This window comes from Calidris pugnax, unplaced genomic scaffold, assembly GCF_001431845.1.
Source record: "Calidris pugnax isolate Ruff unplaced genomic scaffold, ASM143184v1 scaffold336, whole genome shotgun sequence".
NCBI classification, from domain to species: Eukaryota; Metazoa; Chordata; class Aves; order Charadriiformes; family Scolopacidae; genus Calidris; species Calidris pugnax.
The window spans coordinates 479,625-506,838 of NW_015091127.1; the positions used below are offsets into that span (position 1 = coordinate 479,625).

Consider the following 27,214-nt stretch of genomic DNA (forward strand, 5'->3'; position numbering starts at 1 on the left):
TTAACACATAGAAATTAATCTTTTGGTTTTAACAAACAAGTCAAATATCATACTAAATTAAAAATTTTGAAAAATATGAAGGAGGAGTTTGTTTATCAGTTCTTACTTTATAGCAAACCCTGAAAATACAGCCAATATGTCTGTTGCTTAATGATTGCAAATTTTACAGAGTCTGAAAGCCAGCAGACTCTTCTGCAAACATTTAGTTCTCTTTGAAGAGATAATGATTTAAGAGACCTCTAATAAACTACTGCAGTGTTAACAGAAGCTTAGTTTAAAGTTTAATACCTGTAACGATAAAATACCTAAAATAGGAGTTGGGAAGTCATCCACTGGTGACAAACCTTGTATTATTCACCCCTAAGACTCACTGCTGTTTCAGTTACGTTTTGAGTACGAAAACCACATCTTCTTGTCTTCTCAATAAACTGTTCCGGTCAAAGGCTTTGGCAGCCAAGATACACGTGAAGTGAAAAGAAACATCAGCCAGCATTGTTCAACAGCATTTTAATCTCCACCCAGGGAAAATAATATAAACATGTTAACACAAACAGAAAGTGTCTTGGAAAAGACCACATGGTACCATGACAAGGGTTTAGTTTATAGAAGTGTAATTTATAATTTTATAAAAATTATATGAAACAATAACATTTCAGTAACATCAGACAGTATAGAAAAAATAAATCTCAACATTAATTGTACTCTGATGGTCCTTCTAGTAAGAAATTTAAAAGTGCTTTTTAATAACAGTGTTGCAACTCAAGATTAGTGCAATATGTCAAATCTGTTTTAAAGCAGGTATTTATAGCAATTGTGCAAGTTCTTACAATTAACGTACGCGATCAATCTAAAAAACTAACCCTAAGTGAGGTAAGTATTCCAATGAGAATTAAACATTCCTTAAATAGCTTACACACCAACTGTACTACAAGGAAATTATTGGTGTTTCTCCATAGAAAGGCTCCAACCTAAACATGACATGAAACTTGTACTACAAATCAGTGAATACCTGGAGGTTAAAAAAGCTCTTGCAAAATATACAGTTTAGTATGTTTATGACCCAATGCTACAAACAGCACCTAATGCAAAACGTACCATCTTAGACAAACCCAAACTTTAGAGTTAGTGTACTGGATTTGCTTTTGAACACGCTATTTATTTTGTTCCCAGATCCTCCCAGAAGCTCCCACATAAAGTTAGCACATTAGCTTAATGTAGAAATTGCACTGTATTTTTACCTGTAAGTATGAACAATTTGGTTACCAACTATGACTGCAACTATGAGTACCGTTACTCCTTGAGCAACTGAAAAACACAGCACTAGTTGAGGGGAAAGAAAAAAAAAGAAAATCAAAATTTACTCTTCACTGTTTTATACATGACAAGCTGGCAGTAATAAAAGATAACCTACATTTCTACCTAATATTTTCTGCAAGAATTCTCAGAACTCTAAAATCAGTTTCCTTTTTATTGTAGTTACTCTGATTTACAATGCATAGTAACTATTGCCTTTTATATGCAGGCCTGATGTTAAGAGAGGCAAACACTAGACTGTTAATGCTGAGCCCTTATGGCTCATTTGCATAAGGAGCCAAAGGCATTTCATATTTTATTTCTCAAGGTGTTTATAAGGGGGATTTAAGTCACTATCAACAACAGGATTAAAATATAAATGAATGAACTTTCATTCTAATTGGCTATGGCTTAAAAGCATACCAACTGCACTGGTTTTTATAGTATTGCACTTAAATTTAGTATTTCACTGACAGCTGAAGCCTGTACAGAACTTGTTTTATAACAGTATTTCAATAAAAAAAAAAAGCAATAAATAAAATGCAGTATCTAAAAAAAATATATATATCAGTAGGTTTAGTCCATACTTCTCCCACCACAGTCTGAACTGCATCATGTGAAACTGGTCTGGGACAGTCTTTGGATACCAACTGCATAGTTCTTTCAACAGAATAGACTACTCTTCACAATAAGAGAAGCAATTGAAGCTTTCTACAGTAATATTACAAACTGAAAGACAGTACCCTTGAGTATAAGTCTCAATTAGCTTAAAAGGATTTGTTGCCTTTGCTCAAGATAGCTTCAGCAGTCAGACACAGTTATGCTCTCTATGGTGTTATTCTACCAGCAAGTTGAGTCTTTTTAAAATATATTAACCCTGATAATGACGTAGAGATTTCCTTCTCCTAAACCAGGAAGCTGTTTCCTAAAATTCAGTAACTTGTCACTGCAGTGACAAGTTGGATAAGTCTTTTTCAGAGTCTCTAATCATCTGCTCTACCTTGGGGTTTCCAGCTCCGCTGGTGGCGAGCTCCTTGTCAATCAGCCCCAGGTTGTGCAAATTGAGGATGGAGTCGGCGATAATGCGCGCCGTTCTCTTCTGGTAGCCTCCGGACGTCACCATCAGGATGGGGATTCGGCGGCTTCGGGCAGCCTTGAACACCACTTCATCTCTCTTCACAATTCCCTGCAAGTTTACGAGTCGCACACACAAAAATTAAAAAAAAAAACAAAAAACAACACACAAAAAAAATTTAAAAAAAAAAAGGAAAAAAAGAGTAGTGATACAAATATATTTTAGTTCTATTTTATGGTTTATGGATATATCGTATTGGATGCTTGGTAAGTGATTAAGCCCTACATTGTACAATAGGAATTAAGAATTCATTTAAAAGTCCCTTTAGCAGGTTTACATGGATAATCATTAAAAAAGAGAAAAAAAAATAAAAAAGGAAAAAAGCAAATCAAAAATCCTTGACTTGGTTTTAAAGGACACAACAAATAAAAGTCTTTAGTATCAATTCCTAGAAGAATTCCTGCTCAAAGGCCTTGAAGTCCAAACCGACTACAAAATTTAGAGGTGTTCACCCTGTTTTACAGGTGAGGAATTGAGAACAAGAATTTAGTTTGTGCTCAAGTCACACAGCACCCTCTGACAGAACTTTAGCAACTTGATTGAGATTTCACAAACCTACAGAAGAACCAAAAATTCAAATCGGATTTTACACGTTCACAATCACCAGTTGAATTATAAGCTTCCAGTTTCTTTAATAAAAGCTAATACTAAAAGAGTCTATGGCTGAAGTGGGAGGTGCAGAACGTAAGTAATGGTAGATATATAAAAAGGAAAATAAACCTCACTAATAGAGAAGGGTATGGAACTGAAAAATAACAAAGATTGCTGACCGAGAGGTACTGTGCTGTCCTTTAACCCATACAACAGAACACTTTGAGCCTCTTGTGTTTTAAATATGCACACATGGGGAAAAATAGACAATTCAGAAATGAGCAAGAACAGAATTAAAATCTACTTCTGTGGAAACAGGAAAAGCAGAGAATTCCAGAGATAACTAAGAGGCATAAATAATCCATTACAACTCCTCAAAAAAAAAAAAAAAAAAAAAAAGGACAAACAACATAATAGACAACAGCTTACAATGGACAGCTCAAAATGTAAATAACTGCAAAAGCTGGAGATGGAGAAAGGGATTAAAATGCAATCAAATACACAAAAATGAAGAAAGCAGCAGCAAAAGTGTTACAACAAAATGAATATGCGCTACTCAGACTGGTTAGAGGAAGACTGTAAATACATCAAGAAATAATACCCTCCCATTAAAAAAAATTAGACCACAAACAAATGGTAAAGGGAAAGAATAGGATTCAAATGTAGCTGAAAAAATATTTTGTAGAACCATAAAACAGCAACGGGTTTTGTACAGTTTGACACAGCCCTGTAAAAGAACAATGGGAGTAAGGAACAATAACTGAAAAATAAGACAAAGAAAACTGAAGAATTATATTAGGAACAGATCCTTAAAGGAAGTAACAGAATTGTGGAATGAGCTGTACATCCCTCGGGAACTGCCGCTGGACGCAGCAAACATCGTACTACCCAAGAACTGGATGCAGCCACCATTCCCAGGAGCCTCCAGCATCTCCAGTGCCTGAGCCTGGAAAAACTGAGGGGAAAACACACTGGCTTATTCCAGCTTTTGTATGTTACCAAGAAAGAAAATACATCAAATGGAAACGACAGCCTGATGCAGTAGCCTCTTACAAACAAAGATCCGAGGACTCACCTCCTACACCTCAAGTTCTCCGGCCACAGCCTCAAACACCAAGAAACTATCACTCGGGAGGCATCATTTTGAGTAGAATTAACTCTGTAGCAAGATTTTAAAACCTGAATGACATGTACAACTCTAGGACTGAAGACCGGACTAACGAACCTTGACGAGATGAATTATCCAGGCTCAATGCCCTTGGTTTTGGCATTTCCAATAGCCTGGGGAAATACGCCATTCACACCTAAACCAACGAGATCAGGGAGACAAGAAACCCTCTCTTCAATTCAAAAAATAAAGACTTGAGCTGCACAAACCTTCAGTCACTTGAGCCACTGATAGTACAGAGAAATGGCACTCTGCCTTTCTTATGACCAGAAAAACCATTTCACCTTTCTTTCCCCATCCCTACATTTTCTCTTTCCCTATGCAGCACCCAACAAACTACCCCAACTCAGTTTTCTTGACTATTAACATCGCTCCTCCAGAAGTGGCAAAAAATTTTTTGAAGAGGCATTTAAAATACACTTAAAGTATTCTCTGTCTATCCACCAGCTTCCATTTCTCTGTTTTCCACAAAGCTCTGCTCCACCAAATGAGATCTGACACCTCAGGTCATACCTTCTCACTCTCTCCAACTCCCTGAAAGGAGGTTTGAGATGGGGGTTCGTCTCTTCTCCCAAGCAACAGGTGATGGGACAAGAGGAAATGGCCTCAAGTTGCACCAGGGGAGGTTTAGGATGGATATTAGGGGAAATTTCTTCACAAAAAGGGTTGTCAAGCCTTGGAAGAGGCTGCCCAAGGAAGTGGCGGAGTTGCCCTCCCTGGAGGTATTTAGAAGCCAGGCAGACGTGGTGCTGAGGGACATGGGTTAGTGGTGGGTTTGGCAGTGTTGATGATTGAACTCCATGATCTTAAAAGTCTTTTCCAATGTAGACAATTCTACGACTCTATATCCTCTCCAAGGTCAAACCCAAACAAGTCCAAGCCCCTCAGCTCTTCCTTTCTCCTTAGAGGGAAACACTACCTGGAGACTCAGAGTGGCTCCAAGTCCTTCCACCTGGGATCCATCGAGGACTCTGCAGGCAGTCAGAAATCAAATCAATTGCTCAGTGACAGAGATAATAAGAATGAGGAAATAAAACCCAGCAAGGAACTACAGTTCTGCGCAAAAGAAAGCATTTGAGAACTAAAGTACTGCAAAACAGAATGAAAACCCAACAGATCGAGCAATGGCTCGATTAAAAGGGAATCTGAGAGCTCACAAAGCAAAAAAGCATATTTCTGTATTGATCTGGTGGACGCTAAAAGTGTCCACTAAAACAGTGAAAACAGGAGAGACAGAACCGAGGAACTGTCAGAGAAGGAATCATTTTTAAAAAATGGAGAAAATAAGAGATCTGTAAAATTTTGTGTATTTTGAGAAAAGCAGACCTGTTGTATCTGGAAAGTGAAGACTTTGAAGAAGCTGTACAGAATAAATCTAAATCTGGTACCAAACTGGGGGAGAGAGAAGGTAAACTGAACTGAAAAGGGGTAATGATATTTGTATTGGGAAGAATGAGAAGAGGGGAAACGTCTGTTGGTTTGCTAAAAACACACAGGATGCACAAAATTGCTCAAACTGGAAGATACCAGAAGAGCAGTTTACAACAGCTGGGAGCGCTACAGAGGAAATTAAGTGTAAGATACATACTGGGGACAGATGACAACAGAAATACATCACAAAATGGGTTATGGGAAGGTAAAAGAAAGAAAGAACGAACAAACCCAACAGGAAAAATAGGAGTCAGGTGAAATGTGAAGATTTATGCCCCTCTGGTTACTGTCCGGATGTTCAAAATCGGTACAGTTTAGAAAGAAAAATGATACTGGAAGAGGCACCTGAAGAACAAAAATATTTAGTCAGGAAAAGCCAACGAAAAACATATGATGAAACAGATACATTCCTGCTGCTCTACATATCCGTAAGAGGAAAATGCTCTGGTTGAGTGTAAAGTATGTGCCTTACCTTCTTCTAACTGCTGGCAGCAAGTCACTCTTGAGACTGCCCTTGCCATCTAGGGAGGAGTGAAATCTGTAAGTATTTCAGTATTATACAAACCTGAGGGGAAATAGCCAGTCCTCCCAAGGGATCACCATCCAGAATATCAGTCCCGGCGTTATAAACGATGACGTCCGGTTTTAATTCATTTAATGCCCCTTCCACATGAGTATGTACCTTCTGAAGATATTCGGTGTCCTCCGTGCCCCACTCTAACTCCACCTTGCGTTTTATGGCACCTGAAAAAAATAAAATTTTCAATGTTACTCAATAAACAAAGCATTGCTTTGAGAAAAAACGCAAGATTTCGGTAAGCAAGAGAAAAAGATAACATTTCTGGAAGTTTTGTAAATACATTGCATCCTCACAGAACCTTGAATTAAGGAAGATTACTCAACTACTTGTTTTCCCAGCAAATGTAAGCACAATGACCTTGAAAAAATTCCATTGAAGAAAGAAAATTAGATGCAAAGGGGAAAAAAAAGTCTGAGACACAAGTCGAAAATGTTATTGAAAAGCAGCTGATCTACATGCCCGTTTACCAGTCAGCAAAGAAATCAAAGAAAATTATTAACTTAAAAGTAATCTAAATAAAGCATAAGGGAAAGAAAACACTGAGTTGCTATTGCAGAGGAAACAGTTGGGGGAAAATACAAGATAAATATCACTGAGAAATCATTAAGATGTTTTATTCTTATCTCAACACTCAAAACTTAACAGCAAGGGATCATGAATTTATGTGAACTGCTTTATGAACATGTAACAAGATTCGGCTTTGCCCCAAGCATTTTCAATTTAACGTTCTTACTCTGTAATCCTAGCAGAAGAGCAAATATCTATTCTTAATTTAAATCAAATTATTTCTAGTGCTTCTAATAAAGCATTAGAAGTAGAAGAGGAGGGTTGAGAAGGTAAAGAAAAGCCAAGGTTATGCAGCGTAGTTTTGGGTGCTCTTAAGGAGTTATGCATAACTCTAAATCTGAACTAATCAAATCTGTCTGAGGTGTTTCAGGGTACGAATTCCACCGTGACATACCCCATGCCTCTAGGCAAATCACTTGGAGTCTTAAATCTTCAGAGTGGATTCAGCACCCACCAAGTGGGCATGAATATATTCAACACAGAATGATACTTATTTATTCTCGTGATTGCTGGGTAGGGGTTTTTTCTGCTTCCCATCCTTGTTCAACATGAATGAAGCATTCGTTTTCTTTCCTTTATGTTATTGCATCAACGGTAGTTTCAAACAGTTTGTTTCTTTATGATATTCTTCCTGAATTCTTTCCTTATTGTTATCTAAATGTTCATGTAAGTCTGCACAGCTGTGCTCCTCTGAACACCACTTAGAGCCTCTTCAGGCTGAAGAAGCCCCTGGCTGGGGAGGGCTTTAGAGGAGGGGGTGAACACATTAGTATGGGGAACAAGTAAGTATCGTTCTGATGAAGCCATTAAAAAGTTGAGATGATCATGAATAAGATTCCATGCCTTTGCATGTCTTTATCTTCATCTCCACCACAGCACAGAGAATTACAGTGACTAGTTTATTACCCAAATTGGGGACTACTGATGGACTCAGTGATGGATCTGTAGGTTAGCATGAACACAGATGTGCATGTGATAGCCCTTTGTCCATCTCTTGCTAATTTGTGATTATACTTCTGCAGCTTTGAAAACAGCTAAAATGACACTCAGACCAACAGCATCGCTTTTTTAAGGCCTGAAGTTTCAGCTGTGAACTTTTTCTGCTCATCTTCCACTGAGCAGGTCCATCCATCTTAGAATCATGGAGTGGTTTGGGTTGGAAGGGACCTTAAAGCCCATACAGTTCCAACCCCCTGCCCTGGGCAGGGACACCTCCCACCAGACCAGGTTACTCAAAGCCCCATCCAACCTGGCCTTGAACCCCTCCAGGGATGGGGCAGCCACAGCTTCTCTGGGCAACCTGGGCCAGGCTCTCACCACCCTCATAATGAAAGATTTAATCCTAATATCCAATTTAAACCTCCCCTATTCCAGTTTGAAACCATTGCCTCTTGTCCTATGCCCTTGAAAAAATCCCCCTCCAGTTTTCCTGTAGGCCCCCTTCAGACACCGGAAGGATGCCATAAGGTCTCCCCGGAGCCTTCTCTTTTCTCCTCTCCTTCTCTCTTCTCCTTTCTCTTCCTAAACTTCCCTGTCTTTCCAAAGTCCTTCCCCTTAGGGACTCAACACCCTTATGGCTAACCATTGGACAATGTTAGCTGGCCTTTTTTTTTTTTTTCCCCCCCTAATGAAGTCCATGGGGCAAACAAATGCACAGAAGAGAGTCCTGTAATAAAACACGGTGAAGGAGTAGGAAGTCCATCTGCAGAATGGGAATAGTGGTACTCCCAGCTTTACAGGAGTTCAGCATTTCAGATTTCCTGACAAGGGCTTACTCTGCTTTGGTCTTAATCCCTCTGTTCACAGTGTCACCATTTGATATATGAATAAAGAGATTTTTTTCTTAGGGAAAAAAAGCGCCTTCATTTCCTTTCAATTTGTCTCTTACAGACATGATGTGCTTTAAATGGTCATTTTTTAGTTTAATAACTTGAAATCCACAGACTATTTTCAAAATCTACTAGTTCAACAAAAGTACAATGCACTGAACCTAACTCTTGCCAAGAATTCAAATTAAGTAGGCTTTTCAGAATGAAGAAATTCCACAGCAGAAGAACATCTCCCTCAATAAACTATCATTCAGTTAACAAATGAAGCCTGTAATAAATGACAGTGTAACAGAATCAAAGATCAAATAAACTTGGGGCTTTTGCATTCTAATTTAACCATTATCAAAAGCCCTCTAATTAATTGTGACAGGTCACCAGACAGAACAGGCACATCACAGTAGGGAAAAACAAACAACAAAAGAATCAAGCACCAGCTCTTAACATCTGCAGGATTTCCTTTGCTTCCCAACTTGTTTCACATTCAAATGCATCTTATTTCCTAGATGCTTAGGAAACAAGTTCTACCGGAAAGACAACACCTAAATGCGTTATAATTTCATAGAGTCATAGAATGGTCAGAGTTGGAAGGGACCTTAATTATAATTTCATAGAATCATAGAATGGTTAGAGTTGGAAGGGACCTTAAAGATCATTGAGTTCCAACCCCCTGCCCTGGGCAGGGACACCTCCCACCAGCCCAGGTTGCTCCAAGACCCCTCCTCCAACCTGCCCTTGAACCCCTTCAGGGATGGGGCAGCCATGGCTTCTCATGAATGGACCACTACCAAAGTCCCACACCCAGCATCCCAGAAATTCATTCCAGAAGCAAGAGAAAACACCACTGTGTTAACACTACTGTGATAAATCACAGGGATCACTGAAAATCCTAAGTTCAATGTGAAATTAAAAAAAAAAAAAATAAATCAATATTTACTTAACATTGTTGCAAGGAAACTTATTAGTTGAAGTTAATTAACAGCACAATAGGTCTTTTATATTTTGGAATATGAATTTCAGTTATACTTACGTTTAGCAAATCCATCCCCTGGATAAATATATCTATTGTACACGTCCATAATATACACCCGATGATCATCCATGAAATCCCTCTCATGGCCATTTCCCTGCAGGAAATTTACAGTTAGCTATTCCTAGCACACTAACACAGAACTAAATGATCTGCCAAGTCTAAAGTAATTAAAAGATTTAATATTTAAAACTCCTGCGTCATTCTCTTATTTATAGTCTTGAAGTTTATTTTGAGGTGTAGAGTTTTGAGGGTTCTGACAGCATCGGTCTGAAGACCACAGGTATTATCAAAATCAGCACCTTTGTATCTCTGTGAACGCAATTATCACACATCCCATTATATACATAAGAAAAATACATGAAAATTGTCTTCAGCAGCATCACAAAAGCAACTGTGACCACCAAGTAGATCTCTCGTCTTCCAATTGTGCAAAGAAAGTCCCTTTCAGCTGCTGCAGAGACTATACATAAGAAAAATACATGAAAATTAGAAGCTAATTGTCTTCAGCAGCATCACAAAAGCAACTGTGACCACCAAGTAGATCTCTCGTCTTCCAATTGTGCAAAGAAAGTCCCTTTCAGCTGCTGCAGAGACACTCATACTCTTATCCTAAAAAATAAGTAAATAAAAACCAGACTACAGCTCAATAATTAGAGTCCTGGAGGAATAAGTAATGCCTCAAAAAAATACATACACTAAAGACCCAACAGTTTAATGTTTTGTTTAACGCCAGAGATTCCCTACAAAAAGAATATATTGGATATAAAGATGGATTCCCAAGAGAAAACGCTTTGAATTCTGAGTAGTCCCCCTGTGTTAGATACTGAGTATGTCCCTCCCCCATTTCTGAATTTCAATAGTATTTTTTCCGCTCTTATTTAGACTCTTTTCCATGAGTATAAAAATAATCCTTGCACAGCAATCACTAAGATAATTGTGTTGAAATCAGTGTATCACACAGAACCCCAGCTCCTAGCCCTAACAGAACTGCATTTCAACTATAGAAACGGGTATTTCCACAGATTTGTCTGCTGTAATTCAGGTACATAATATATGTTTATTTTGTAACTCTCCCCAGACAGTTCAGCTATATTTCTGGTACAACCTTCCCTCCTGGAAACAAACCAAAAACAAGGGAAAAAGAAAGAATCACCAGGCTAAAATTAGTCAATGTGTGTGGAGAGGAATGGGAAGCTCCAGAACTCTATTTCTTTATGCTTCATTACGAAAGAAAAAGGGCAATTCCTACTTATTCAGCACCTTTGGTCCACAAAAAGAGTTCATGAACAGAAATGTAGGAATACAGGAGCCTCTGGGCGAACCATTTTCTTACAAAAGGTGAAATTCGCCAACGCACCAAGAACTAGAACACTCCCAAGGTGAGAATATCTGCACACTTAGAAAGGAGCTGCTGAGCTGCTGCTTCACACACCCCTGGGTCCCCAAAGAAAGGAAACAATTACAGAAAAGGGGTGATTTAGCTGCAGACAGAGATTACCAGCATGATATCTGAAAATCAAAACACATTCCAAGAAGTTTTTAAAAAACAAGCCAAAAAACACCCCCAAAAAGCACCAAAAATTCCACACCCTGACAGAGAAGGCTGAAGAGAATCACGAACACAGAACTCCTTTCTGTTGCATAATCTATGTCCTTATTTCATGGTCATTTTAGGATGCCTGAGCTTGCACACAAGAGAACTGATAGAAGATGGGAAACTTGCAGCCACTAGGCTTCCTCATTTCCATGGAGCTACTTAAAAATGATTTATTTACACAGATTAATTTCAATGCTTTAGATTGGACACCATTTGGGTGCACGACCTGCTTTTCTAAAAATACTATTTCCCTCCTTTCAAGATTTATTTAGGAAATCCTACCAAAGACAAGATTTGTTCTCAGTACCCACAGTAAATCACTTTGCCAGGTGAAGACAGATGTATTTGTTACTTCATTAGCCCGAGGCAAGGCTTTCTATTGAAACACTGAAGGTCAAATTCATCCCCTGCAAAGGCTGCTGCAATGATCACTGTAATTCCCTTTCAAGAGATTCTTGTTTCTTCAGGATGCTGATCTCCTCTGGAGACTGGGATGCCTCAGATCAGTACAAAACTCAAAAAGATTTTTCCATCTAGCCACATGATGGAGCTACAACTCAGTTTAATTTTACTGAACTGGCTTAACAACCTTTTGGACCATAAAATAATTAGACAACTAACCTGTTCAGTTTCCATCATCTATGATTAACTCTGTGTTCTGCGAGTTGACAGTTTATACTACTATAAGATAAAAGGGTATTTATCACACACTTGTGTTTCGAGCTGAACACCTGCAGCACAGAATACAGGTCAGCTACTCACCTGATGGGCATCCAGGTCGATAATTGTGGCTTTAGACACCCCCTGGACTCTTTCAAACAGGAACTGAATATATAAGCAAAGAAAAAGATGGAGAAAGTTATGAAGTTAGGTGCCAGGTTAAACTGGAGGCTTGAAGTATATTACTGCTCTGATTTGAACGTGGCACATGCCCACTCGTTTCATTCACCAAATAAACGGCTAAATTACTCCAATACATTTAATTACAAAAGCTCTAGCTATTTCGCATAAAAAGATAATTTATTTTGTGTCTTTCTACATCATCCCACACTAACCCGAAAAGCAGACTTGTAAATGAGGCACAGGTCCCAGTGACAGGAGCCCAGGGTCATCAACCCAGTAGGCTGGATTGCTACCCCAGTGCATCCCTGCATCCCGCTGAAAGGCATTTTCACCCAGCAGCCAGGACAGGACAGGGCCAGGGAGGGACCAGGAAGCTGATGGTGGTGCTGGTGCCTTCAGAGACTGGAGTGGAACCAGCAACAGCACCAGCTGTAGGCTGGGACTGGGTGACAAGAGCTGCACAGGCCCCAACTTCATGAGACACAAAGGCCAGCACAAGTGTCCCCTGTGATGGCATCCAACTGTAAAATCATAACATCCACCTTTTAGGAAAATCTGCTACAGGGTCTGGATGCATTAAAGCCACTTTTAGCTACAATTCATTTCTTATCCCACGTCTGCAGAGAAAAAAAGATTTTAATCCTCTGAGTCTTAACTTTGACAAGTTACTATCTTAATATAGACATGGTAAAACCCAAAGATTTTGTACAAACTGTCACCCACTATAATTTCTCAATCGGTATTTGAATGATGGGAAAAATAGAACACTGTGGGTTACTTTTCTGCAAATTACCATCTGCAGAAATTAGGATGTTATGTCATGTAGTCATGCTGCAATCACTAGAGCTTTTTACGGTTATTACTGATACTTTATAAATATTCTAGTATACAAATACACCACAGCACATTTGACAAAAATAAGCACTAATTGCAGAAGGCTCTTGCTTCAGCCTTTCAACGGCTAAATACCAAACGTATTCATTCCCATTCAGTGATTATTTGGGAGACGTTCACATTTTTATTGATGAATCTGAACCACTCCGAGCTCTGTATGGCGCAGCTTGATTCAGAGAGAGGATTTCTGGTCTCTGCATTCCTCTTGTTTGTACCCACTGAAACTCACGGGGAGTTTTCAGGTTCAACGGCAAGGCTTGGATAATGATCACTGAGGATATTAAAAGACAATCTGGTTTGATTTCGAGTGGGGTTTTTTTGCAAGAAGACATTATGAATGCAGTTGTAGTGGTTCGTATTTACATTGATAATTCTGACCCCTGCAACTCTTCCCTTCCCCTTAACAACGCTGCACACCCATTATGTTCTGCAGCATCAAGCACCACACCATTCTCCTGTTCCTACCCCTCTATCGAGGGCTTTATTTCCTCCTATTAAGATGTAAATTAGTTCTTATGAATTGATGTAGATTTTCTTTCTTCCCCCCATTTGCACCAATAGTAGAAAATGCTGGTTTAAGAGTAGCTCCTACCTTTATAGCCAGCGTGATATCTGCATATGCACAAAATCCTCCACCTTTGTCACTGGAACAGTGATGAAAGCCACCTCCTAAACATAAAAAACGTTGAAGAGATGAAAAGTTAGATCTAAGATGGTCTTTGCAAAGATTCTGAGACCACTTAACACATCAGGCACTTCTTTTTCTTTAGCAAATACTCTGCCTAGAGCTGTCAAACTCCTACCTAGCACCACAACACATCTCACAGGGTTTCTGGAGGTACCTTGTGTGGGGCCTATGAGACCAGCAGGCAAAGGACCTGAAGATGCCCAGTTTAAAGGGAATTGTCCCTTTCATCTAGTGATGTTGTAGAAGATGAAGAGGTGTGTAGGAAATAATGGCAAAATCCCAGAATTGATGAAAACAACTACAAGAACAAGAATCTATGAAAACAACAAGCTAAGTCTTACATGACACCAAATATTGCTTCAATAGTTTTGCACTGCTATTTGCTCTGAGCAGGAGAGCAGATTCATATTCACTATATTCATCATTTGTTCATTCGAGTCTTTTTCAGGACAAACAGCCAAAAATAGACCCCCTAACTGGTACAGCCCTGCTCTCTAGCATATCAACCCATCCCTTCATCTGGCATAATATATAAATTAGCTGATAAGATAAATGAAAATTATTTCATAATTTAATGAAAGCAAACATTTTATTAAAATATTTACATTTACTGCAAATTCTTTTTTCTTACTTTTTCACAATACTTCAATACAAATACTTTTCCTTATACATGGTATCGTATCTTTACAGAGTTATCCTTTTTTCCTTGCCAAAAAATATTTTATGTAATTATAGAACTGCAATACAGGTGATAGTGGATGAGAAAACAAACCCAGTACTTCTTCCATTTCTTGAGTTGATTTTAGTTAAACCCAATCCAGTCATTTTCTGTTACTATAAACAGAACACACATCACGCTAAATGAAAATAACATGGTGTTAAACCCACTATTTCAAGTATGATTTAACGCACCACGTTTGTACTTACCCACGTTGATTGCCCAGCCTCTATCAACAGCAAGTTTTCCTGCCTGAAGAAAATTAGAGTGAGAACTGAATGAATGAACCATTGAGCACCATCTTCTTCCACCCTGCACCGACTCCACACGCCCAGGGAATTCTTGGATGTTGTACCACTGCATGTCATTCTGAACCAGGTCTCCACATATGAACCACACAAAACTATCCCCAGCACAATTAGGTGGAAAAAAATATATATATATATTTGATCTCTCATCTGTATTTCATTCTCTGGCAGTTGAACAGACCCTCAACTAAGCACGCTCTGCAGAGAACACCACCGACCCCTGGCAGACAAATGAAGAAGGGGAAGTACAAGCACTGGTAAGAATAAAAATAAGCAAGAATCTCCTACGATGCCTCTTGTTCATGTAAAAATAAGAGCAACGTAAGCTCAAAGTTCTGAAACTACAGATGAACATAGTTCCAGATGAGGGTGGGGACAGAAAAATGCTCAACTACGAAGCATCCCATGATTACTTTTATTTTTTTAAATTATATATCATGGCCATATAGAATATTACCAATCTTTTTCCCTCCAGTACAGAAAAAAATGTACCTGTATCTCTCCTTTAAACTCAAATGAGATTCAGAGAAGGTTAAGTATTTACAGAAAAGAGATACACAAAGCTTAAATTATGCAATTTTATTTGAAAAACCTGACTTATTTTGGCCAAGAAGAGTCAAGCAAGTGTTTAACTGCAACGCTCTTTAAGTGCCACGTTAAAAAGAATAAGAAGATATTACTAGCTATAATTAAAAAAAAAAACCACCAAAACAACAGATTATTCTTTTCCATAATATTTTTATGGAAAGATCTTTTATGGAAAAATCTTTTTATCTTTTCCATAATCTCCATAATTTTCCGTAAAGAATATACTACATATCATATATGAAAAAGAAGTTTGGACAGTTGAGAATTCATCACCAATACTTGTATTTGAACAGTTCTAATTTAGTTTTAAGAAAACTACTGGGAAGGTAATCATCATCCTGTTATGAACACGCCAACTTACACAAATTACATCTTGAGAAAGAGACTGTAGTTTCTGAACTATAAAAGCCATTAACTGACAGGGAAAGCACATTATCTGTGATTTAGCATACTTCCTAGGGATTCCTCACCAAAAAAAACAATCTTCCCATATTGCTAAAAAAAAAAAAAAAATCATTAAAAAGTACAGAAATGCAAGAGGAATTTTCATGATAAACAGGACCATCAGGAATAGCAGAAGATTGTAATTCTGACTTGTACTGTACAAATTTTATTGCCTGATGAATCAAAACTGCTTTTAAAGTACAGGCCTATTTCCCCATAATGAAAAATAGAAAAGGTAAAAAAATAACAGCATATGGGACCAAGATCAATCCAAAAGCGACCAGTGACGTCACCGATGTTCCAGGAGGCACGATACAAAGACTAATAGACAACTAGTGGTTATCTCTGCTTCGTAATCACATTTGTAACCAGCATCTTTAATTCACAAATGTGTGTATAACACAAGCACAATGAAAAACATCACAGAACTACATAAAAGTATTGACTAGTTAGAACCATGCTGAAATAGATTTCACACACACGTACTGTCAAGACCCTCAAGAATTATCAAAGGTAGAATATCGGGAAAATCTAAGCTCTTCCTAATTCTTTTTCTCTTCTACCATTTCCTTCCTTCCTCATAGCTACTGTACAGAAAGACAGCAGAGCTATAATAAAAGAAGATTATATTCTAATAAAAGAAGACATAGACTATTCAGACAGGACTTTGCAGACTACAGCCCCTCAACTCAACCACTGACTGCACTCAGGCATAGGGCACAGAAAGGAGACCTGACCGGGCGTCTGAGCTGATGCTGAAGGGCTACCTGGAGACACAACGGAGCTACTTCTTTCTCTGCCACTGACAACCAAAAAATTTTAAGCACCTTGAACTATACGAACCATATGAAACCAGAATTCTTTCCCTCTACTACTCCCCAGTCTATAACATCAGGTTTAAAAAACAAAACAAAACAAAACAAAGAAACCCCACAAAACGAAAGTCAAACTACCTCCAAAAATCCCCGCAGTCCCTTGAAAGCAAGATGACTACTCAGATGCCACCAAACCCAGACTGGTGCCATCACCAACTCCTGTTGGTAATTTGCCAGGAGAAAGCATTCCAGGTGGATTGTCCAGGTTTGACCAGGGAGATGCTCTGTGTTCCATCATCTCCGCTTTTCCCAGCTAATACCTACTCAAGGAGGTAGCACTTTTTATCTAACCTATTACCATAATCCAATAAATATAAAGATTTATCCAGAATCTAGCACGTTCTTTCCAAACTCATACACTTCAATTGTCCTTAAAGGTTGGTTTAACATTTTCAGTAGTTTACCTATTTTTCTCATGCCTCTGCAGACTTTTAGGCTTCAACAAAAGCCCCAGACATGGCTACACAGTACAAACACTGCCACAGATTTCCTTACCTCACTATTCTTTTGACTTTAAACAACACGTGCATCCCAGACGACAGAGAGACTCAAGAGAATTAAAGCAGAATTAGGAAATGGGATTTAGGAGGTGAGAACAATCATTGGAGAAACATAGTCCAAGGTGGGCAAGACACATACAACTTTTAATTTATGTAAGACAGCCATTTCCCCACTCACTACGTTTTTCACCTAGAATGGTGAAGAGCTCCATTACATACACGCTGCATCCCCCCTTATAAAGCATAAAATGCACCACTTCACCACACAGCTCAAACCTCTACTCCAACTTTTTGAAAAGCTCCAGATTTTTAAGTATCTCTGACCAGTGTTTTGGATATGACAAAGTGAAGATAACACGCTGAAAACAAATTGCACTGTTAGACGTTTCTGAGTGTTAACAGCAGGTATTTAAGTGCAGTCACAAGGTATCCAGGCCACTCTAGTCCTTTCTTTACTACCTTTTGGTAACAAAAACTGGCAGAGAGTTACTCTTCCATACACACTTGCAAATCCAGCAGTTGGATGGGACAGAGATTTAACAACATAGTACGAAAATACTGAAAGAAATTGCCATTTTTCGCCAATAAAGAATCAGGCATTGAGTAGTTCTATCATTAAAAGAGTAAATACAACAGAAAAGCAGGATATTTCACCTTGCCTTAAAATCTGCTAACAACTGGCTGTACATTCATTTCCCAAAGTAAAACGCAACAGGGCTGAAAGTTACTGGTGCCCAGATCCATTTCAACCCCACACAATTGATAATAGCAACAGTTAATCTCACATCAGCCCCACAGAATTAAAAAAAAAAAAAAAAAAATCATTAAAAAGTACAGAAATGCAAGAGGAATTTTCATGATAAACAGGACCATCAGGAATAGCAGAAGATTGTAATTCTGACTTGTACTGTACAAATTTTATTGCCTGATGAATCAAAACTGCTTTTAAAGTACAGGCCTATTTCCCCATAATGAAAAATAGAAAAGGTAAAAAAATAACAGCATATGGGACCAAGATCAATCCAAAAGCGACCAGTGACGTCACCGATGTTCCAGGAGGCACGATACAAAGACTAATAGACAACTAGTGGTTATCTCTGCTTCGTAATCACATTTGTAACCAGCATACACACATTTGTGAATTAAAGACAACACAAGCACAATGAAAAACATCACAGAACTACATAAAAGTATTGACTAGTTAGAACCATGCTGAAATAGATTTCACACACACGTACTGTCAAGACCCTCAAGAATTATCAAAGGTAGAATATCGGGAAAATCTAAGCTCTTCCTAATTCTTTTTCTCTTCTACCATTTCCTTCCTTCCTCATAGCTACTGTACAGAAAGACAGCAGAGCTATAATAAAAGAAGATTATATTCTAATAAAAGAAGACATAGACTATTCAGACAGGACTTTGCAGACTACAGCCCCTCAACTCAACCACTGACTGCACTCAGGCATAGGGCACAGAAAGGAGACCTGACCGGGCGTCTGAGCTGATGCTGAAGGGCTACCTGGAGACACAACGGAGCTACTTCTTTCTCTGCCACTGACAACCAAAAAATTTTAAGCACCTTGAACTATACGAACCATATGAAACCAGAATTCTTTCCCTCTACTACTCCCCAGTCTATAACATCAGGTTAAAAAAAAACAAAACAAAACAAAGAAACCCCACAAAACGAAAGTCAAACTACCCCCAAAAATCCCCGCAGTCCCTTGAAAGCAAGATGACTACTCAGATGCCACCAAACCCAGACTGGTGCCATCACCAACTCCTGTTGGTAATTTGCCAGGAGAAAGCATTCCAGGTGGATTGTCCAGGTTTGACCAGGGAGATGCTCTGTGTTCCATCATCTCCGCTTTTCCCAGCTAATACCTACTCAAGGAGGTAGCACTTTTTATCTAACCTATTACCATAATCCAATAAATATAAAGATTTATCCAGAATCTAGCACGTTCTTTCCAAACTCATACACTTCAATTGTCCTTAAAGGTTGGTTTAACATTTTCAGTAGTTTACCTATTTTTCTCATGCCTCTGCAGACTTTTAGGCTTCAACAAAAGCCCCAGACATGGCTACACAGTACAAACACTGCCACAGATTTCCTTACCTCACTATTCTTTTGACTTTAAACAACACGTGCATCCCAGACGACAGAGAGACTCAAGAGAATTAAAGCAGAATTAGGAAATGGGATTTAGGAGGTGAGAACAATCATTGGAGAAACATAGTCCAAGGTGGGCAAGACACATACAACTTTTAATTTATGTAAGACAGCCATTTCCCCACTCACTACGTTTTTCACCTAGAATGGTGAAGAGCTCCATTACATACACGCTGCATCCCCCCTTATAAAGCATAAAATGCACCACTTCACCACACAGCTCAAACCTCTACTCCAACTTTTTGAAAAGCTCCAGATTTTTAAGTATCTCTGACCAGTGTTTTGGATATGACAAAGTGAAGATAACACGCTGAAAACAAATTGCACTGTTAGACGTTTCTGAGTGTTAACAGCAGGTATTTAAGTGCAGTCACAAGGTATCCAGTCCACTCTAGTCCTTTCTTTACTACCTTTTGGAAACAAAAACTGGCAGAGTTACTCTTCCATACACACTTGCAAATCCAGCAGTTGGATGGGACAGAGATTTAACAACATAGTACGAAAATACTGAAAGAAATTGCCATTTTTCGCCAATAAAGAATCAGGCATTGAGTAGTTCTATCATTAAAAGAGTAAATACAACAGAAAAGCAGGATATTTCACCTTGCCTTAAAATCTGCTAACAACTGGCTGTACATTCATTTCCCAAAGTAAAACGCAACAGGGCTGAAAGTTACTGGTGCCCAGATCCATTTCAACCCCACACAATTGATAATAGCAACAGTTAATCTCACATCAGCCCCACAGAATTAAAGAAAACTTGGGGAACTGCTTCACCAAACACTTTGGGCTGGTTCACATCAGTCTCACAGTTCAGACTCACAGCCAGATAGATTCAAGCTTTTTCACCGTTTCCGAAAGTACTGCACTGCCTTTTATGCACCAGTCACAGAAAAGCTGTCTGTATTATTTATGTCTTTAATGGATTCTTGATACATTCACGAAGGGAAGCATTTAGAAAATAAGAAACCTTGATTCTAGTGCACAGATTAAGTACCCACACTTCTGTTGACAGAAATGGGAAGCTCCCTACTAGCCTATTTCTGAAAATAATGCCACCACTTTATCATTCATTTATGGCTTCCCAGCCTCGCTCACCTTTAATATCTAGTGGTTGCAATAAATTCTGTTCTCATATCTGGCACAGACATACTCTGATTCATTTGCCAACCCACAGAACAGTGTTCTTCAATAACTGGCTTCAAATAGGTACAGAAAAAGCAATATGTGCTTCTATCCTTTTCACATGCAACAGCAACCTCCAGGAAGAGTAGCTAAAATGCAGCAAAGATCTATTTGTACCATAATATTAATGATTTCAGAGAGGATTATTTGTCTTTGATTTATGTAACTGTTACAGCTCAGTGCCTGTCACCGTCCCCCAGCACCACCCTGAACAGCTTCTGAACTCTAGCTCTAATATAAAAAGGAATGATAAAAAGGGCAGAAAATATCCATTAGTTACTGGTTTACAATTACGAAGGCATCTTTTCCTCAATACATGGTTTGAATAACTCATTCCTGGCTCCAGCTATTAACTGTTTTCTTACCTCCTACTTCCTCAACATCTCTAATGGTAATTCTCATGCAAAATTAAATGTCTGGCAACACTTAGGCAGCTCTTCTGGCCAAAGTACTCATTGAACTAATCAGAAAACATTTCTGTTAAGGTGAACCAGGCTACATCTCCCTCAAGTCCCGCTGAGCTGCTTATGCAACAGGAGCAGCAGATAAACTAATCATTAAAATGAGCAAGGGGATATGATTTTTAACCTTGGCAGCTGCTACCAAGTGACAACCTTTGCTGGGGTTTAGGACTGTACATGTGAACTCGTTCCTTCTACAGACCTCCAGGGCTCAAGCCTTTGAGTTACACAGAATATTACAACACACAGGTTCATACCGCTTTGATGAAGCAGCTTAAATACACTGAGAGTGGATGGAGAGCTCCTTACCATTATCGTGCCTCCTGTCTGGGTTCGTAGAGGTTTCAACACTTTTCTCTGAACAACGAAATTGGGGAGAAAGGCAACTGGTGGAATTTCCGTGATGGTAGCCACCACAAACGACCACTGCAACAGGTAAGAAAAAAATTCCAATTAATTTAGCCCGTCTTAATGATGACATTTAGATCTCTCATCAGTTGCTTTTTACTGTAGAGGAGCTCAGGTGGCAGTAACCTTTTTAGTAACCTCCAAATAGGTTTGTCCTCAAGTTGTTAACTATGAGAATCATCGCTTTCAATCACCATCACTAGGTTTTTCACTTTTCAGTATCAAATGGTAATAAATCAGTAATTTTTCAGCAAGCTAGTATTTCAGAGTACCTAATATCCCCGGGATTAGAAGGAAGAACTGTACAATGTCCTTCAGCAGTATTAACAGCAAGCTACACTTGATATATTGTTCAAACCCAAAATATATTTTCCCATGTCAAGTCAAAAGGACATACCAAGGAGAAATGAAAAACAAACAAACAGACAACTCAACCAAGAAGTTCAAATACTGAAGTGAACACACAGGGCAAATTTTAGCACGGACAATCAATTCAAATTTATTTAGCATATTAAACACTGCTGGAAAATGTTTCAAGGAAACGTTTTGTTAAAAAGTCCTATCATCAAGAACATGATTTGAAGGTTAGAACACAAAATATTTGCAATATGTAAATGCTCTTTTTTTTTTTTGCAAACACATATAGATTACTTCAAAGAACTTCTACCAACATTGCTACCAGCGATACGACTTATAAATATATTTCAAAGCATAAGTCAGGAGCAAGAATAAACCTCTTCATCCAATACTGAAACATTCAGGTACCGAGAATTACAAATTTGACACGCTGTAGAGATTGTGAATAGATCCTATTTTCTTCAACAGTAGGAAATTCAAGTATATTCACTACATTCATTGCCTGACTAACCCAAGATCACATGCCAATTTCTGTGTCCTCTGATACTCAAAAAACCTTAAAGCTACTTTGGCTTCCCAGTTATCAACGTTTCAACTACAGAGTACTCTTGGCTGGGGTGGGGGTGGCATTAGTTATAAAGTTCTGAAGTACTAACTGTATTTTATCAGCAGCTCATTTTAAGCTCTTACTACTTTTCTATTTGTAAGACATTATTCTGTTACCATACTCTCAGCTCTCCATCCTTAACCGAGGGATTTAATTATTTTGTAATACAGTCAATCTTGATCAAGTCCTTTTGCGAGATATTTTAGCTTTTAAACAACCATAACGTAAAAAACGAGATTCAGTCCCAGTGCTCTAAAATGGAACTGAAGAGGTCACATTTGGATAAAATAGATTTTGATTTCAAATGTGAAAGATGATCACAAGATTTCAGAAAGTTTTAATAGATTCACTGCTTCGGACTTAGTCCTTTACTGTGTTTGTGTAATTCCTAAGAATCAGGGGAAAAGCCACGTGTGAGGAAAGTCTTGGGGTTCAAGAATGGAGCTATGGACTAAAGAAAATGCTTCTCAAACTGAGAAATATATTGCCTCAAACTGTGCATGGTTTTGTGCTTTTTTCCTTCAATGTGCTAATTTTGTTTTCCAACGTTTCCTGCAATAAACTCTCAGAACAGCTATGTATTTACTCAAAAAACAAATCAGGAGGAATCGGTTTTACATAATTGTATACTTTTTTCATGTTGTAAAAGCAAAAAAACCATTTTGAATAGATGGGGACTACATTAATTACATTTTCCAGGCTGTCAGTTGGCTTCCATAACAGATTAGTTTCCTTTGATAGAGAACAAACCCTTCCAATTTTTTAAAATCACTGCTTTTTGCACTCAAATTGCATATATCAGAATAATATCAGATTTTTCTTTTGGTAGATACTTGCTCTCCCTCAGCCATCATCAAATTCCTGATTCTCTAATATTAAAGTTTGCAGACATGTAATTATGTAACTTAACAGAAATTAGAAGCCTGTCTGTATTCAAGGAAGAGTAATAATCATATATAAACACTACTCAATAACATGCCTTCACTTATTCTTTACAGTTGTTACCTCCATTTAACTCTTTATTTCTATTGCTAATATCATAAGATTTTTTAAATTATTTAAATTATTTACTTTCCTGTGATTTGGATAAATAATTCAATGTACGAATTTAAGCTTGAATTTTCTAAAAGTTTCACTCCCTGTTTTCTTAAAAGGAGTAAAGGTGTCAGGTTAACCTCTAACCAGGTATATTTTCCTTTACTACATGCCTCCTACCAAATTAACTGCTAGGCAGGATCATTAAATGTGGCTAGAGTATAACACTACACCAAGGTGTTACATACAAAGAAGCCTCCAAAACAAAAAGCAAAAAAAACCCAAACCAACAACAAAACCCAACTTCAAGAGTTCTTAATTTTCCTTGCTTAAGCCCAAACTCTATAATAACATATATATTTAACGAGGATATTCTCACAGGGCTTTACAGGGCTATTATTACCATTAACTTTAATTCCTTAACTATAAAAACTCCTCTTAGTACGGTTAAATGACTTTACAAATTATTTTGAATTATTAGTGTTCAAGGACTAAAAGTTAAACTGAAAAACTAAGATTAGGAAGATAAAGGTAAAGTAGTTGCTTTTATGCTGATACATCCTGGATTATTGCGAAGAGCACATTAACGATCAAAGCCAACCTCTGATGTACTGCCTTTTATGTTATGCATTCATTGCAATCCAGCATTTTAAAATAGCCAACAACACGTGATTTTTTTTTTTTAAATATGCAATTTTGTTCTTTAATATCTAAATTTACACTGCATTTAAATCTTTGATAAGTTCCTGGAGCTAGTCCCAGCTTCAAGGGAAAATTCACAGATTTACAAATCCAACATCAAGCAACTGATGTGATTTCCAATTTAGAAGCTTGTCTGGCACAAAGCTATTTGGGGTCCACCTTCAATAGATAAAGTACGTACATTTTTAGCTTGAATTAACATTTAAAAAAAAAAAAAAAACAAACAGAAAAAGAACTATAAAGGAGAGAAGGAAGCTTGCAACTCTCAGAAAAGTTTCCAGGTGAAAGTATGAACGCGCAATTATCGTTAGGAATAAGATACCTGGTAGAAAGCAATGACAGCCAGGTGACAAAGCCAAGAAAAGCAATCAGATACAATCCAGATGCATCCATCACCCAGCCATGAGTTGGAAATATTAAAAGAAACAAATCCCTGTTAACCAAACGCTACCTGAGCCTGAAGAGGTCTCCCTGTCACTTTAGCTGCAAAGACCACCCTACAGCATTGGTGCAGCAGTGTAAATGCTGAGACCTCTCACACCTTCTTCCCCGTGACTATTCCTGTTCAGGGCTTTCTCCAAACACACTCAAATATAACATTTTTGTATATTCCTACAGACCTCTATTTGACACATTACCACTTACATGAAAATTTAGGTAAAAGGGATCAAATACATTTATCGTGACCTTTTAAATTAACATTTTCCAGCAAATCACAATTCACCTTCATAAATTTTTCACCAATAAAGGCTGAAAAAATTGAGCAAGGAAGAAGCACAACATAGGGAGCAGAGAGAGACAGCAATGACAGCACAAGAACTGCATGAACTGGGGAACTGGAACTTTTCAGCACTTCTGAAGGTGCCCATTTTATTCAAACCAAAACCACTGGTTTTCAGCTACCGAGTCACCTCGGGTCACTAAGAGAATCCCAGACTGGCAGGAGCTGGCAGGCACCCCTGAAGATCATCTCAACCAAGCCCCTGGCAGAGCAGGGTCACCCGGAGCAGGTTGGACAGGAATGTGTCCAGGTGGGTTTGAGTATCTCCAGAGGAGACTCCACACCCTCTCTGGGCAGCCTCTGCCAGGCCTCTGCCACCCTCACAGGAAAGAATTTTCTCCTCATGTTGAGATGGAATTTCCCCTGTTCCAGGTTGTGCCCATTGCCCCTTGTCCTGTCCCTGGGCACCACTGAGAAGAGTCAGGCCCCATCCTCCTGAAACCCACCCTTTAGCTATTGCTCAGCAGTGATGAGGTCCCCTCTCAGTCTGCTCTTCTCCAGCTGAACAGCCCCAGGTCCCTCAGCCTGTCCTCAGCAGAGAGATGCTCCAGTCCCTCATCAGCTTCGTAGCCTCCACTGGATTCTCTCCAGCAGCTCCCAGTCCTTCTTGAACTGGGGAGCCCAGAACTGGACCCAGTGCTCCAGATGTGGCCTCACCAGGACAGAGCAGAGGGGAGGGGATGACCTCCCTCAACTGCTGGCCATGCTCTTTTTAATGCCCCCCAGGAGACCATTGGCCTTGTTGGCCACCAGGGCACATTGCTGGCTCATGGGCAACTTGTCCACCAGGACTCCCAGGTGCCTCTCAGCAGAGATGCATTCTGTGCTGGTTTAGCTGAACACCTCCAACAGCCAGAGGTACCACAGGCCAAAAGGATTATTTTCAGAGGCTGTTTCTCCTGCCTTCACCCCCAGAGCTCCAACCATCCCTTCCCGGGGCACATGGCCAACACCCCCACTCCACAGACAGGCAGGGACCACTGGTGTCCTGGCAAGAGGCAAAGCACACAAGCCCCCGAGCACCATCAACGCTCCCTAGGCTCACACCAATCCACTTTTCACCAGGCATGAAAATTTACATTTCTAATACAGTGATTAACTTTTGACTTTTAAACCTAGATAATTTGCAAATATATAAAACAGGTTAAAATTTGTCAAGTGCAATCGATGGATCACCTGATCCAAGCGATCTCCAGATCACTTACAGGAAAGCACACCTTGCATTCCACCGACACCCCATCCTCAACACTCACATATGGTATCATAGAACTTGTCAAATAGCTCCAGATCGCTTACAGGAAAGCACACCTTGCATTCCACCGACACCCCATCCTCAACACTCACATATGGTATCATAGAACTTGTCAAACAGAAAAATGGTTCAAGTGAAAGACTTAGATGGTCTGAAACGAGCTTAAACCTCATCGCCCATCTCCTTCCAAAACTGTAGCATGCTGATAGGCGGGAAATCATTATTTTATGTAACACTAGAAAAAGGCACTAAGTGGAAAAGTACTGCAAGCAAATTATCCAAAGTCCAGTCATTACCTTAGAGACCTAAATTCTTCAAAGGAATAACTGAGGGGGAATCAGCTCAATTCAAAAGGCCAGATTTCGTTGAAAGGACTAATCACATTACCTGAAGCAGTGAAACAGGGAGACTTTCCTTCCAACACAGAACTGATCGCCAGTACTGTTTGATCTATTTTGTGCATACCATTTTCTTTCTCTTCAGCCAATTCCTCCCCAGCTTCTTCAGCTGCTGCTGAGATACCAACCACCACTTCTCCTTGCAAGTGTACGGAATTTCCTACCAAAATCATGCTCAAATTTTAAATGAGGAATACTCAAGTGATCCATTATCTTAAAAGAACTAGGCATTCCCAGAAATGCAAGCACCTCGTAGTCTTCAGAGCTGATCTAACATAAAACTATAGCACTTATTGGTAGATCTGTATTTGTCTGGATTAAAAAAAGCAAACAGCACAGCAGACTTTGGATAAGGCAATATAGAGGATACCCAGTGCCTTTTTATATCCAGCCATGTCATTTTTTTGTTTGGAAGGAAGCACTAATGTTGGCTGCTTGGCAGGAATTTGCTGGCATGACCCATACAACATCTTCCAGTTTCTACAGTTGCAGGAAATAGTCTCTCAAGAAAAGGGGAATGAGAGACACACAATTAATCACATCCGAATGCACACGACAGTCATGGTTTTGAACACCAAGACAGAAGTTATGCAGACAATTCCCTCTGAAGCCATCCTGAAGGTTCTAAAAATATTATTACAGTATTCCACACCGAGCTATGCACATCACAGCCTGCTTCAAAGTGGTGATTCAGTAAAAAGAGGTGGGTGGTTCCATGGAACTGAAATCTCAATATCAAGAATAGCTGCAATAAGATCAAATCTAATGATGTATGA

General features: G+C 38.9%; 1 protein-coding gene across 2 annotated transcripts in view; it reads right to left on the reverse strand.

Moving 5' to 3' along the window:
• Positions 1–490: 490 nt before the first annotated feature.
• Positions 491–27,214, reverse strand: part of HDAC11 (histone deacetylase 11) — a 34,143-nt gene continuing 7,419 nt past the window's right edge. Inside the window, exons 4-11 of one of the 2 annotated variants that reach the window (XM_014958449.1) lie at positions 21,208–21,324; positions 14,574–14,616; positions 13,551–13,627; positions 11,984–12,046; positions 9,622–9,718; positions 6,184–6,362; positions 2,294–2,479; positions 491–1,320 (exon numbers count right to left, since the gene is read on the reverse strand). In XM_014958449.1, coding sequence (XP_014813935.1) covers positions 1,291–1,320; positions 2,294–2,479; positions 6,184–6,362; positions 9,622–9,718; positions 11,984–12,046; positions 13,551–13,627; positions 14,574–14,616; positions 21,208–21,324 — 792 coding nt within the window. In that variant the 3' untranslated portion in view covers positions 491–1,290. Of the gene's footprint in view, positions 2,480–6,183; positions 6,363–9,621; positions 9,719–11,983; positions 12,047–13,550; positions 13,628–14,573; positions 14,617–21,207; positions 21,325–27,214 lie in introns of both variants that reach the window. The other variant, XM_014958448.1, reaches the window with a different exon arrangement.